General features: G+C 48.2%; 1 protein-coding gene across 15 annotated transcripts in view; it reads right to left on the bottom strand.

Annotated features, from left to right (window-relative positions):
* LOC111835101 (tight junction protein 1-like) overlaps nt 1-15,861 on the bottom strand; it is a 118,156-nt gene that overhangs the window by 22,590 nt on the left and 79,705 nt on the right. For 13 of the 15 annotated variants that reach the window (XM_023795041.2, XM_023795044.2, XM_023795045.2 and 10 more), the window contains 5 exons: nt 5,854-5,910; nt 3,768-3,892; nt 2,920-3,022; nt 2,176-2,509; nt 95-198 (listed from right to left, as the gene is read on the bottom strand). In XM_023795041.2, the coding sequence (XP_023650809.2) occupies nt 95-198; nt 2,176-2,509; nt 2,920-3,022; nt 3,768-3,892; nt 5,854-5,910 (723 nt within the window). Of the gene's footprint in view, nt 1-94; nt 199-2,175; nt 2,510-2,919; nt 3,023-3,767; nt 3,893-5,853; nt 5,911-6,004; nt 6,374-8,044; nt 9,024-15,861 lie in introns of those variants that run through there. The other 2 variants (XM_023795054.2, XM_023795055.2) reach the window with 2 other exon arrangements.

Here is a 15,861-nt window from a genome sequence, read left to right as displayed (position 1 = left end):
TATTTCCTCCCGGCACAGAGGAGCTAGGCCACGTAGGGGGACTGCTGACAGACATAGACCTGGGTTACAGTGTTACCGAACGGGCCTCCCTCACCTTCAGCACCACGTCGCCCTCCTGGATGTTGCCGTCCCGTGCTGCCAGGCTCTCAGGAGAGATGTCCTTCACGAATATGTGACTGGCCAGGCGTAGACCATATTCTGTTGTTTGGGAGGGGGGGGGGGGTGACAGGAACGCATATTCCATTAGCAAAACACCCCCAGATGGGGAGGCCTGTGCCCCCAGCATGCACAGAACCCTGGTCACGCTTACAAGTGTGAAGCAGCTGAATGTCAGAGCCGAAGGGCACTTTTCCACCGCACCAAGTGTGGTACTTTTGGTACGGTACTTTCAGTATTTTCCCTTTTCTATTGACTTCTGGTCGAATACCAGTACCAAACGTTCCACTACCGAAAGTGCCAAACGAACTGGGGTACCACTCTGGAACTTCAGTACTCTGGGGTGGAACCTGAAACGCTTTCTTTGTCGCTAGGTTATGCAAATAGACTGCGCTGAGACATACAAACATGGTTCTGGTGATGCGCGTGGTTCTGGTGATGTGATTTTGTTATGAACATAGCGATGTAATTTAGTTGTAATAAATATTGAGGTATAGATAAAACAAAAGGAGTTCATAAATTTCTCACAAACCCGTCTTCAATTGATTTAAACGGCAAGGACGAACATGATTTTGATCGTCTCTGAGAAAGCATGCAGCTCTCCTGAAAAAGCAGCAAAGGTAAAACTTTAAACTGATCTTTCAACATATAAGAATCTATAAAAGGAATAATAATTATAATTGAAAAGCTTGCTATGGTTTTTTTTCCATATGACAGAGTAAAAATATTTTAGCAAAACTTTAACCCCCCCAGCCCTATAATGTCCAGACAGAATTGAAAGTAAGGAAAAGCTTTATTTTAATATAGCTGACTAGCGATGTAAGAATTGTATGTGCATAACATGCGATGTTTGTATTAATACTGCACATCGGCAAGCCCTATAATATACTATGGAATTGAGTACGAAACACCCTGCCTTGCGTTACGATGTCATTCGGCACCAGCAACTACACCTTGAAGTACTGTACTTTCAGTACTTTCTCAAAGTACCAAAAGTTTGGTGCCTGGTGCTGTGGGAAAGCGCCCAAAGTGGACTTTACGCAAAAATACCCCAAAGACTCTACAAGATTTTCAGGAGTGTGAGAGAAAAAAAGTCCTGTTTAAGTCCTGTTTCAGACCCCCCAGCAGGCTGGTGGCACCGGAAAGGAGCTACACCACGTGGGGGTCTGTGGGCTGCCAACCAGACCACAAATTCACAGAACCTCTCCCCCTGGAGAAGCCAATAGAGGCTTCCAGAACCCGCCTCGTGGCAAAAGACCATTCAGTGGGAATGGCACAACCTTAGAAGCAGCCAGCGTTCATCACATTTTGAGCCCCATGTGCTCTGAGAGGATGTGAACGTCTGGGCCTGGTGGAGGGAATGGCTTCAGCGAGGTACAGAGGCGTGTGTCTCGCTTATTCTCCAGGGCAGACCCTCGGCCTGCTCCGCTCAGCTACTGCAGCTCATGCCTTCCCAAGGGTATAGCGCATCTCTCTCACTCTCTCTCTCACACACACACTCACAAACGGTATCTATATCTTTGTGGGGACTCTCCATTCATTTCTAACCCCTACCCAGCCCTAACCTTAACTATAAGTAACCAAACAAAATAAAACACTTTTGGCATTTTTAGTTTTTTGATTGCAGCGATAATTTTATAAAATTGAGACAGAAAAATCAGGTTACCATCACATTGTGCGGACAATGTAATATATACATAACCTCCACACACACGTGCACACATATAAGCTCACACTCGTGCACAAACATACATTCCTAACCGTGCGCGCGCACGTCTTGCACATTAACAAGTAGTACAGCGTTTCCGCTGCTAATTAACACCTCTGAAGCTTAAAGGAGAGCAGAGAGGCCTACTGCCTGTCATTCCACTGCAGAATTATCGGTTTCATTTATTTCCACACCAGACACCAAAGCATAAGATATTACACTCAATCTCTGTAGTAACAGGCCAGAAACATACAAGTTCCGCGTTTTGGGTTCCTGCCCCACTGAGCGCGGCCGGCTGCAGCGGTGCCCACCTTCATTCTTACGGGACTTGACGAGGGTCACCCTGGCGGGACGCACGGCCTGGTTTGAGGACTGGGAGCGGCGGTCTGAGCGCGGCGAGAGGCTCCTCTCTCGTGATGCACTCCGGTCCCGCCGGCTGAGGCTGCGTTCGCCCCGCCGGCTGCCGGTGGTCCCCACTGTTGCCGCCGTCGCCCCTGCAGCCGCCCCAGCGTAGGCGCCGGAATCCGCACGTCTCTCGTACATCTCATCCTCGCAGCTATCCTCCTCATCCTCCTGCTCGGACATGGTCTCCCTCTCCCCGTGCCGCGCCACCGGAATCTGCACCTTCCGCTTGCGCCTGATCGTCTGCACGTTAGGGACAGGAGAGTGCAGTGAGTCTCACCGGCAGCATCACGCACGCCGGCTGACACGTGGACCCGCATCTGTATGTGGAGCGTTTAGAATTTGAAGAGTTGGGTTCCATCTAAGGAGTTTGGCAGCACGGAAACAGGCAGCAACCCCCGACGGTCACACAGAGGACACCCCAGAGATGGGGATGCCCAGAGACCCCAGCCCATCCTGACTGGCACAGAATGGAGCCCCGGTGGTGGTCACCGGGCCCAGGTCATGCAGCCCATGCACAGCACGGCTGTCTTTGTCTCAGGCTGCAGTTTTTTTTTTTTTTAATAATTGACAGGTGACCCCATTTCGGTGAAAGTTGCCAAGTCAACAAAGAGGAGGTTCTGGTTGTCAAAGGGGAGGTGTGTCATACTCACAATTTTGGCACTCTTTCCACTCTTTCGCAGCTGTTGCACAGCATAAGCATGATCCACATTGTCCATGGAGACAGCATTGACCATCACAACTCTGTCATTCTCCCTGTGGGGAGGAGGAGGATTGTTAGGCAGCCTGACCACCAGAGGGCAGAGTCTGAGGTGGGGTACACACGATAACCCCCACCCAGCCATAACCTTAACCATAAGTAACCAAGCAAACTATAAGACTTTTAGTTTTTTTATTGTAGTTACAGATTTTTTTGTAATATTGAGGTTATCCTTGTGGGGACCAATACAATGTAAAAAGTTACAAATTATTATCATATTGTGGGGAAATACGGTCCCCACAATGTAATAATTACAAAAACACATGTGCACGTGCACACAAACACACACACACACACACACTTCTGAGCACCACCCATTCTAAGCCCTGGGGATTCTGGAATCAACATTCAAGTGAGGACTTTTCCCCCCCAAACGTCCGGAAAGACGGCACCCCCGCCCCCCTCCCATACACAAGTCTGATCCCATTTCCCGATTTCACCCAGGTAAAGACTTTACCAGAGAGTTAAACAATGCAGCATTGTCACTCTGAACGGTGCTGGCATGTCTTAAGAGGCCGAGCAGGAAGGGTAATGGGCCGGTAGAGGACAGAGCTCCATTCTTTCCTAGTCCCAGAAAACACACTAAAGTACAGCTTCTTCACTTCCCCTGGCTGCTCTCACAGGGCATTTACGAAAGGAGGTGATTATCTCTCCTAATTACCGCATGCCAGCACACCGTAATGCGGAACACAGACGTCCATATAAACAAACAAAAAAAAAAAAAAACAAGCGAAGACTTACTGCAAGAGGCCCTCGGCTGGGCCTCCTTTCAGGACGTCGGAGATGACGATGGAGGTCTCTCCACTCTGAAAGTGAGGGTTGTCCCGACCTCCGGAAATGGCGATACCAAACCCGAAGCCTGGGGCCTGAGGAGACACCGGAGACGCAGATGAGCAGCTTTGCCATAAAGAACCCAAATCAAGAAAAATACGAGCTATCAAGCAGGGCACTGCAGCACTGAGGACTGTCAGGAGGTCTACGTCCCCGAACCTCACTGCGTGCACCTGGCGGTATGACTGCTGCGTCGCATTAAATCAGGGCGGGATTTGCAGATTAAGCATAGCAGGACAGCACATACATTATTCGTTTTGCAGCTTCTTAGCTAAGAATGATGCGCATATATGAAAGATCAGTTACATAGAACCACTTCAGTGATTACTTGCAGCACTTTACAGTCTCAGCAGAACAAACTCTCAAAATAAGTGAACATTTAATAAACACCTTTAACAAGCACCTTCCACTCAGTTTATACCTGAGGCACAGTAACATGCCTTTTGATTCTGCCACTAAAGGAACAAGAGCTTTTGTTTTCTTTTTTTCTTAAATGCAAACACCACCCGTCAACGTTTAGTATCGCTGAATTTCAGGAGAACACCATGTTTTTGTTAACAGAAACCCCTAAGGTCCTCTGCACCCTTACGTTGACGTGGAGGGGAGTGACTGCATGTTTGCGCACACGTGCATATGTCAGACAAATAGTAATTATATGCATGACACTGCAGGTCTGCTACAGTGCAGAAAATGCAGAGGCAAACGACGCAGTCCCTCAGGTCCTGGGGTAAGCAGTGCACTCCCCTGACACGCAGGCTGCTCTAGGAGCTGCTGCCATCACGTGCCAGCGTCTCTACGCTGCCCCCCCCCAGGGCTGCATGGGACATGGAGTGCTCATACGAGCTTCCACAATTTTAAATAGATCAGTAGTTAACCAAGCAGGAAATAAGGACGGGTGAAAACGTGTTTGTACTGCAGTCATGCTGCTTCAGAAAGAGGAGAAAGCAATCTGCCGATCGATCACAGCGCCGTGCATCATGGGACGGGCCGCTCTACCAAACAAACAAGGCCGGATCTTCACACCTGAAGCTGTGCTAATTAGATTAGCGGCAGCACGAGCAGACTGACATCGACTGTCACCAAGCAACCAAGTCATGTGAGAAGTATTCCTTTGCAGATAAACGTATAGCATATAAACGCAAGCAAAATAGGCCAGGCCTGTTTTTCCTAGAAACCCTCCAGGTAAACCAGTAATTCCAGATGCCTCTGCCAGGTTTGGTATGAGGGGCACCTTTCAGCTGTAATCAAGGCTTTATTTCTAGGATAAAGACGTAAGGAAGTAGAACACAGTTCATAGCAATGCCAGTAACTGAGGGCAACTGTATTTATTCAACAGTTCCATTCAGTTACTGTCAAACACACAGCATTGTGGGATATCAAACAGGCAGACAATTCCTGGCAAAGGGTCATTTCCCTCACCCGGATACTCCGCACCGAGGGCGGGCAAGACCAGCGTGCTGTGAAAAATGCAAGGGAGGAAGAAACACGATTCCTCACTCGCAGGTCCACTTCTCCCCACTAACAATGGACAGGCTTGTTACACTGATAATTGCGAATAAAAGGCATAAATAAAATGCTAAAATTGCCTTAGAATCAACTGCCCCCCCCATCATAACCAGATGCACTCAGCCCGGATAGTACCATCATATTTTTGGCGGAAAAAAAAAAAAAATAGGTTGGGGTGGGGGGAAACATCACAGTACAGTACTGTGACCCAGAGAGTGTTCCTGACCCAGCCCACCCCCCATGTCCTGTGGGTGCCAGAGCAGCCCTCTTCACAGGCCCAGGGCAGAGCCGTGCCACCCAGCCGGAGGACGACGACAGAGCCTCGATCTGCCTTCCTCCCTACAGCTTCCTGACATCTGCTTCTCACAGCTATTGTGCGGCCCGCAAGCACGCACCCTGCAGCTGCCGCTCTGAGGCACCAGCGGCAGAGGGAGGGAAGGAGGGATGAACGAACGGAAGGAGGTGGAGAGAAAAAGAGGGGCACACTTACCCTGTGAAGCGTCACTGTGTGCTGCTCCCATATTACCGTCTCCTCCATTGCTGCACTCTGCGAAACGAGAGGATGGGGTCTTATGAGACGTCATGCGAGCAGCAGGGTAATAAAACACATTGTCACAGAAGAGAAGCATCTATACATTTACAATTTTTAAACGTTGGGTTTTCTTCAGCTGGTAGGGTCACGGTGCATCAGACCGCATCCACTACACAAGCCGCACACAAATCCGCAGCGTATTCCCGCAGGGGAAGGGATCAGCACCGATCCAGAGGACGTCCTCAGACACCCACTGAGGTTCTCTGAATGTCACGACGGCGAAAGGTCTCCCTTACAAGGCGGCACCCTGGTGCTCATCTAGCCCCAACAGTCACACGCTGCCCGAAACACACTCCCTCCCGCATCACTTCTGCAATGCAGCTCCAGGGAGACGGAGCTGCAAGCAGTCACATCCTCTTGGAGCTGTGGTGGCTGCACAGCCTGCTCCCTTACTCAAGATGCAACGCGATCGGCATGCGGCAGATCCTGCACGTTTCTCGAAGGACAGGAGGACAGACAGTTACTCACATGAAACAGGAAACGCCAGTGACACAGCCGATCAAGCAGGACGGAGACCACGCCTGCCACTGGATTACTCACAAATTATGCAAGCTTAATATGCATGCAAGGCGTTGTGTTAGAGCGGACGGCAGCTCCAGGCAGTGTATCCAGATTATTTCTGGTTTTACGCCGCGGGTACGCCGTCTATAAATAGCTCTCATGGTTGAGTTGAGCCGAGGGGTTCAGCTCAGGCAGATCGAGGCCTGAACATCTCCTGGCATAGTCCCTGCCAATCATACAGGCTGCTCCAAAACAGCCTGTGCACTTGAGGCCCATCATTAAAAGGTTGAATATGGGGTTGTGAGATTGGCTGTTATTTGGGGGGGGGGGGGGGGGGGGGTAGCTTGGGACAAGGGCATGAGTGGCATGGGGAAATGCAGCAGCTATCATACCCTGCACAGAGCAGGAAAAGCAGTTATACCAGCCAGACATCAGCTGCAGGGGAAATCGAAGGCCACACTGGCAGGAGGCGACACCGTTGTCAATGACAACCTTCACGGTCACAGAGATCACGCTGGGCTCCTTGTGAAGATACAAAGTTCATGTTAGGTCTGCCTAGTGGTGGCGGGCACTCAGCTGCTTATTAGAAATCCTACAAAGAAGTGAAAAAGGCAAATGTCTCAGTGGGACAGAACCAGAACCCACAATATATAGAGATAAAGATTACACAGAAAAGTAAGCAAGAATGACAACTCCATGGACGACCCCTATCAGAGCTCTTCCAGGTGTCGCTGTATAACCTTTCATGTCTGCCACGTGCAAGGGCCTTTAAGCGTTTGGTGTGGATGGGTGAAGCCGGCATTCTTAACTGTGGCAAAGAGATTAATGCTCTGGAACGTACCAGGGAACGCGGCAAACAAGGGGAAACTCAATTTTATAAAAAATCTGTCACTGAGAATGCCAAAAGACTTTCATTTTGTTTGGTTACTTATGGTTAAGGTTAGGGCTGGGTAGGGGTTAAGGTCATCATGTTGTGATTCGTTTTCTCCCCATAGAAATGTATGGATAGTCCACACAAAGATATAATTACAAACCAGTGTGTGTTTTAGAGAGCAGGAACAGGACAGCCGTCTTGAGCGAAATCAAGGATGCAGAATTCCCAGAATGCCCCACTTTACCCCTTAGTGTACCAAGCTGCCCTGTGGGCCTGATGGTCTATAGAACTGATGCAGGTCATGGCAATGTGTAGGAGAGAGGCAAGTCCTTCAGCGCAAGACACCAGGCAGCGCGTCTGAAAGTCTATTTACTAGGACACTGACACCGAAACAAATCAGAGGCATAAACACTAGAGCGTTTCACTGCACACATGTACAGTGTATGATGAGAGAAATAAAACTTAAAAACCTGGGAGGAGAAAACAAGAACTGCATCTGGGCCTGAGTAGCCACCCCCAGCACGCATATACCAGACCTGTGCTGTGGGGGGAGGGAATGGGATCAAATGGACCTAAGACACTAGGCAGAGCCCACTGCCATGCTGACTGCTGGGGCTTTAAACTCCAGCAAACACAACAATCTGTCAGAGAGACACACATGCACTGCAGAATCCCAGATAGGAATAATAATTGAAGAGCGGAAGTATGACTTACAAGAGCAGATGGCGGCTACGTCAGTGACACTTCAGTAACAGGATTCGTGCTGGTTCGCTTCAGCCGAACGCCGCTGTATACCACGCCACCGATCCACCCCACAAGTTTTATTGGACTAGCTATTTTTTTATAGAAAAGAAAAAAAAAGAAAAAAAACACACTGGAAAGGCCATAAAAGCTACACTTCCTGCTGAATCCCGATTAGTGTATCGTTTCGCTGGTCTACCCCAGACTAGTCACAGAGTTTACTGTGAAAACAACCTGTTCCGCTTCCCAGCGGTTTTGAGTGAGAGGGCGCAGCTCTGGTATGCGTATGCACAAGCGTACACACACAGGCTCGCACACGGACCCCTGAACAGCCACGGCCCAAGTTCTTCCAGGATAAACCTGTACAAACAGGACCATCAGGAAGAACCACATGCGCAACCCCTCAGATGTTGTAGCACAATGAAGGATGTCCCGTACACAGCCTGGCGCCTCGCCTCGCCTCGCCTCACCTTCCATCCCCTCCCCTGTTTGCTGCCTACCCCTCACACTGCTGTGCTGTTGACTCCGTCAGGAGGCCAAGACAGCGACACGCTGGCTCCACACCCATAACCTTGTCACTCAGCTGGTTTCACCCTCGCCATTAAAGGCACCCAGGCAGGCTCAGCCACCTGGGTGTGGCCACAGCTCAGAGACAGAGGCAGCCTCCGTTCCAGCTGGGCCGGATGACTGGCGCAAACAAGCTCTCTCTCCGTGGAAGGAGGATGGGCGTCACAGTGCAGGATTATGGCCGAGGTTGAACACAGGAACATGCCGAGGTCAGAGACCTCGATATTCACTGAGCACAGAGTGACACATCGCGCTAGTCACAGATTAACAGATTATACGTAGGCAGTGTAGTACAGCGAGGACCAAAACAATCTCTGACCAAGTAAAATGTTTCTTCTGCAGTCAAGGAGATAAAACTGAAAGTAAAGCATAAAGGAAATAAAATGTAATCTAATATGTGACAACAAGCAGGGGCAGACAACAAGCCCTTTATTGGTCAGAATGATACGTAGATTTATACATTAACATTTATTCTGGCCTGATCTACGGCCAAAATGAGCCCAGCACTGAGCACAAAGGACAGAAGTGGGTAACCGAACGCATGGCCAGGGCCTTGATCTGTTTTCTAAAAGGGTCTTTGTTCCGAGACACAGAGCACTGACAGCACCCAGTGTAAAGCCTTCAAAAGGCCCAGTACAAGGGGCCCACGTACATCACGGCCCAACTCACAGGCAGGACTCTGATAAGGCACAAACTTCAGTGAGATGGACCAGATCAGCCAAATCACGCACTTCAGCAGAAAGTTACTTTCACTTTGCACACTTCCGTAAAGCTGAATTTGCACGGGGTGGACTGAGGCTGATATATTCAGACATATTATTCTCTCTGCCACCGTATATCTCATGAGGGTTTTACGAGTATAACCAATGTACCCGGAGACAGGAGGGCAGGGGAGGAGGGAGCCGGGCGGAAGGTGGCAAGGGAGAAGCCAGCAGATTCAACAAGAACCCCCACCCCCCCCCCCCCCCCCCCATCCTACTTCCTGATGTTTTTCACCAAGATCCGGAAGGTTGGAAAACCATCTTTGGACCATGGAGCAAAGGGATTAAAAGAAAAGCTCCAGACATTAAAACAGACAGCGGAGTGCCCACCTTTCACGGTGTCTAGAAGAATCAAAGAGGAAAAGGAGCAGTGACTAATGCAGTGGAAAGGCTCTGTCTTGCCGACCCGGCCTGTCACCTTCTGAGGTAATGCTTGCCAACAAGTCAAACCAGTCCTGCTTATGGGGCACATCTGAGTGCCCTCTGAGGAATGGCATGTCGCTTTGATGGATCTTCGCAACAATCTGCCCAGTACAAGACCACAGGAATTTGCTGTCATTCAAAATAATCTAACAAAAAAATCAAAACTAAAAAAAGTATACCCAAAAGTAGTGTTTGTATACTCACACATTTCGCACCCCATTTTAACCAAATAAAGTTAACTTTTACAAGTTCTTGCGAAGTATTTCAAAATCTGCCAGAAAAATTCAGAACAGAAATCTGAAAGCAACGCACTGCAGACTTCACTGGAAATGCTGCTTTTCGTGAGCCTCCCTTAGACACTGCCAGGTCCGCGCATCACCACAGGGGGTGTCTGAAGGGAAACACACCGGTCACGACTGACCATGCCAGACATTTACATAAGCATACCACGGTGCTTTAGAAAATCTACAAAGGATGCATGGGCCTTAAAGCAGTAGTATGGCAGGGAGAAAATTGCAATACATCTAAAAACAACAATCAAATAAACCCAACAGAATGACTCTATTTTGCTCAGTAAAAAAAAATACAGCAAATAACATACCATATAAATATACTGTACACACACACACACACACACACACACACACACACACACAGTAATGATAACAATACCGAGGATGCTACAAACAACCCAGCAGAACTCAAGAAGGGCAAGCTTGTGGTTTTGGAGGTGTGAAAAATCACCAATCACCAAAAATCAGGCAAACCACCTTAACCAGGCTGCCACTGCTGAACCAGAAATTGGTGCACCTGCATGAAGAGCACTTATAAAGAAAGCACATGCAAAGCTCTGGGAGTTCTGGGAGGGATTAGGTGGGGCCTGGCTAGCCTAGGAATCCCTATGCGGGTCCAATTGCTGTCTTATTACCGGGAGGAAAGATAGACCTTCTAATACACTCCCCAGTGCTAAAAATGCACCTCAACCACACATCACAGCTGTCATGGCCCAAGAGGGAAAACGGCACAGTTGGCAGAACTGACAACAAGCCAGAGTGATGGCGGAGAGTTTCTCAGTTTATCCAGCCACCGTTTGCACCCCCATGGAGTCGGCGCGTCTGTGTTACACGCATTCGCCAGCAGCCGTGCAGCTGACACGAGCCGACTGACACTACTTACACTGCGCTGAGAGCGATCTGAAACACAATCTGCCGAAAAGCGGCACGCGCATGTCGGCGGCTGACAAACTGCCCGCTCTGTTGAAAGGGCAGGTCGGGGGTCATGGATTCCCTGAAACTCGTCTGACAGGGGACAGTTTCAATATTTAAAATCACAGCACAGGCACGTTTGAGCATACACATACTCCGGGACTGCTCACGTGCAGGAAACACCTGCAGCCGGTGAGGAGAAGACATGCCAGTATGGGGAGGCACGACTCGACATCTGGATCACAACAAATCCACCCCCACACCCCCCAAAAAAAGGCTACAGCAGTGCAGACGGCACACTCTTGCTGATCACCCCCACGCCCGATACAACCGCTCTGGCACGGCAGTAGGTGTGTGGAGTGTAACTGAAAAAGCACCAGGAGGGGAAATGAAGGAAGGAGAGCTACAGGGGGCGACTCCACTCTCAGCAGCGGGGAGGACAGTAATTCCTTTATTGTGGGCCTGAGGAGCAGGCGCAGCGGACGGCACCTGGGCGCTCGGCTCGGCATGGCCGGCCTCTCTGAGGACACTCTCCAAGTGAGCAGGTGAGTGAGAGTAGGTGATCGCCATGAATGGACCTCCACAGAAAGGACACCCCCCCCCCCTCCCACTGCACCCTGATGCACGTTAAATTGAGCCTGGGCCCCTCCCGGTTCCTCTGGCTGGCTTCCCACACTGGGACCGATATCAGTGCATCGCTTGCAAGGCAACAGATTCCACAAACATGGCAGTTTCCCTACCCAACTAAATTACCTACATGCAGAGTTTAAAGGTAGCTGCAGGTGAACGCTTGCTGTAAAACACAGTAGCGAGCTACCCCAGAGCCACAGAGCAGCGAGCTACCCCAGAGCCACAGAGCAGCGAGCTACCCCAGAGCAGCGAGCTACCCCAGAGCAGCGAGCTACCCCAGAGCCACAGAGCAGCGAGCTACCCCAGAGCAGCGAGCTACCCCAGAGCCACAGAGCAGCCCTGCTTATTCCACATTCTTATTTTCTACAGAAGTAGCACCCCACTCCCACAATGGGGGGATTATAACAGAATGACCTGAGACGGCAAGCTGCTGAATATGATATTCACATCATAAAGAGACTGATAAAAGGAGAGGAAAAAATCCACACACTAATCCGGTTCAAGCACTTCGCTATCAGACTCTAAAAATATCCATCTGCTGCTTTGCAGTATCCACAGCAGAGAGGGCTTTTGCAGTGACTGAGTTTTGAATCTGGGGCCAGGAGGAAGATGCCGACAGCCAGTCAGATGTGGATGATTTGTGCAGCACAGCTCCAAATGAGCACCACCGTGAGGCAGCCATGGTAAGATTCAATTGTCCTCTAACAGGACCCCTGAGGGAAAAGAACAACAGAGAACAGCTGCACCCTGTTCCACACACACACACACACACACACACACAGACACAGACACACACAGACACAGACACAGACACAGACACAGACACACCAGAAGCATCATTGTACTATGAAAGCGCTATTAGTGTTTCAGGATTTACAAAGTCACTATGCACTCCATCTGTGTACATTAACTAGTGTCCCAAACATGTATTTGTATTTGAACAGCCAAAGTGCCCTTCTCCTTATCACTCTCAGAACATGCAATCAGAGCCACTAAGGATGACTTTCACAGCTAGTGTGTGTCACCTTGGAAACAAACTCGTATAGTAACTGATGGAGGCGTTCCACGAAACTGAAGTTTTCAACATGTTAAATAACCCTTTGAGAATGAAAAACATGTACAACAGCTATAGCTGTGGGCAGCAGATGCTGAAAGACAAATGTTGAGGAGAAACACACACCAAAGCATGAAGAATTGAGTGTAATGTCTACATGCAGTGTTACATGTGTTATACACACATAGTCAATGGGCAGGTTATTGGGCACACCTGCTTGTCAATGCAAACAGCCTGCTCCTACAAATGCTGAATCATGCAGCTGCAACCGAATACATACAGCGCACACACAGGGTGTTCACTTACTGTTCAACTACGCATCAGATCAGGTGTCATTCTAAGCAATTATGGACGTTATGATTGTTGGTGCCTTACATGCTGGTTCCAGCATCTCATCTAGGAGATCATCCAAGTATTTTCACACACTAATCCCTTAGAAAAAACAGTGTAATTAGCAAAAACCATACAGCCAATAGCTCTTCCGTGGCTGGAACACCTCGTTGATGATAGGTCAGAGGGGAAAGGCAAACCCCAAACACAAAGGTCACAAATACGCAGATAACTCAGTACGACAGTGATGTGCAAAATGGCTTCTCTGAATCCACAGCACATAACAGAAGAAGAAATTCAGAAGGTAGAAATGTGGCCTGCTTGGTATCAGTTAGGTGTTTCTAAGAAATGGCACACACACACACACACACACACACACACACTAAGACACTTCACACAGACACACTAAGACACTTCACACAGACACAGACACACACACACACTTCACACAGACACACACACACACACTTCACACAGACACACACACACACTAAGACACTTCACACACACACAGACACACACACACTAAGACACTTCACACACACACACACACACACACACACTAAGACACTTCACACAGACACAGACACACACACACACTCACACACTAAGACACTTCACACAGACACAGACACACACACACTTCACACAGACACACACACACACTAAGACACTTCACACACACACAGACACAAAGACACTTCACACACACACAGACACACACACAAAGACACTTCACACAGACACACACACACACTTCACACAGACACAGACACACACACTAAGACACTTCACACAGACACACACACACAAAGACACTTCACACAGACACAGACACACACACACTAAGACACTTCACACACACACAGACACACACACACTAAGACACACACACAAAGACACTTCACACAGACACAGACACACACACACACACTAAGACACTTCACACACACACAGACACACACACAAAGACACTTCACACAGACACAGACACACACACACTAAGACACTTCACACAGACACAGACACACACACACTAAGACACTTCACACACACACAGACACACACACAAAGACACTTCACACAGACACACACACACACACTAAGACACTTCACACAGACACACACACACACTAAGACACTTCACACAGACACACACACACTTGGGAATGCATAGCCTCGGACTGACTGTCACAGCATCCAGAGGGCCCCTTATCTCATGCCCTATGCTCCCTGGTCAGGCTCACCATGACCCTGAACTGGATAAGCAGTCATGAAAATGGATGGATGGATCCAGAGCAGAGAGCCACAGCAGAATACGAGATGCGATTTCTGAACCGCAAGAGGCGAGACAGCTTATCATCGTCCCTGAGGAGCTTCGTTTACACTTTGCCAAGGCTGAGTCTGAACACCCCTCTAAATTTGAAAAGACATATTACTTCCTCTATTCTAGCTGACAGCAACACTGTAATTTTATCATCATAAATAAAACCTACTTTTGTGGATATAAAGTATGAAAATACAATATGACTGAATATTTCTCATGTATCAATACTCATTGCCTATATACACAATTTCATATATAAAAACGTACTGATCACTGAAACACAAAGAAATCCATTTTGACATACATTTTCCTTGTGAAGGAGAAACTATTTCTGTACATAACTGCATTACTTCACAATCTCAGAACAGTTATAAGGCATGACTATACATTTATCATTTTAAAAACTAAACTGCACAATAATTTACTGTTCCAAAACATTTTATCAATACACCAAAGACATTAAATATGGCTTCTTAAGTGTTGTCCACAAATGCAGAAGAAATTTACACCTTAAAATGCTTTCTTCATTTAATCCAAACTTCTCATTGTTCGTGTAACCAGAATTTCCCCAAATGAGAAGCTGCAAATGTAATCCATCAAGCAGGAACCAGTTTCCTTTAGGTATTATATGACTGCCTCCCACTACCTGCCTCCTGGCCCTTAAAGAAAAAGCCATGATCTCCACACGAAAACAGTCTGCAGCGGCCAGTGACCTGGAGAGGCCATCCAGCAAGCCCACTAGCAAAGTCATCTGGATTTACCCAGAGAAACACAGGAGGCAGCCTGTCCTCAGCTACAGTGCGGCTACAAGAAGTACAGCGATGTGCAGCCCCTGGGGAATGAGCTCGGCATGCACTGAACCTCAAACACCACAGAGGAGGACAGCAACATGGCTGGATTAGACACACTTAATGAAATATCCACCACCAGAACACTAACTCCAGCAGAAAGTACATTGTGTTTCAGGAAATTATCTTGCAAGCACAATTTACCATGAGTACTGCGACGATTTTCATCTCCTGCAGGCAAACACAAATATTTTAAAGTATAAAATTTAAATATTCAGACTAAGCGGGAATATTGACCAGTTTCCAGTTCAGGATCAGAATAGTATATATCTTGTTACACATCTAAGTGCCAAGAAAATATTAGTAACATATGATGAGAGGTGTACAATATAGATCGGTTATCATATCAGTATTGGCCGATTTTCATTAAAGATCAAAATGTTGGCATCAGTCTGATACATCAAATCTTGGTCGAAATTGTCAGCTGATATTTAGCCAATAAGTCAGCAGCACCAGAGCTGAAGACACAACCACTGGAAAAAAAGGAATGATTGCATTGGCCGATGAGCTCATTCACCACTTCGAACCTGCTAGTCTCATGTTTATAGAATGTCATTCATACACACATTCATGGCATCTTTAGTACCACCAACGACAACGAACTCAGAGGTGACCCAGTTATTAGTATCAGGAATCTGTATTAGC

The sequence above is a fragment of the Paramormyrops kingsleyae genome, chromosome 11 (assembly GCF_048594095.1).
Source record: "Paramormyrops kingsleyae isolate MSU_618 chromosome 11, PKINGS_0.4, whole genome shotgun sequence".
NCBI lineage: Eukaryota > Metazoa > Chordata > Actinopteri > Osteoglossiformes > Mormyridae > Paramormyrops > Paramormyrops kingsleyae.
This window is presented reverse-complemented; position numbering and strand designations above follow the sequence as displayed.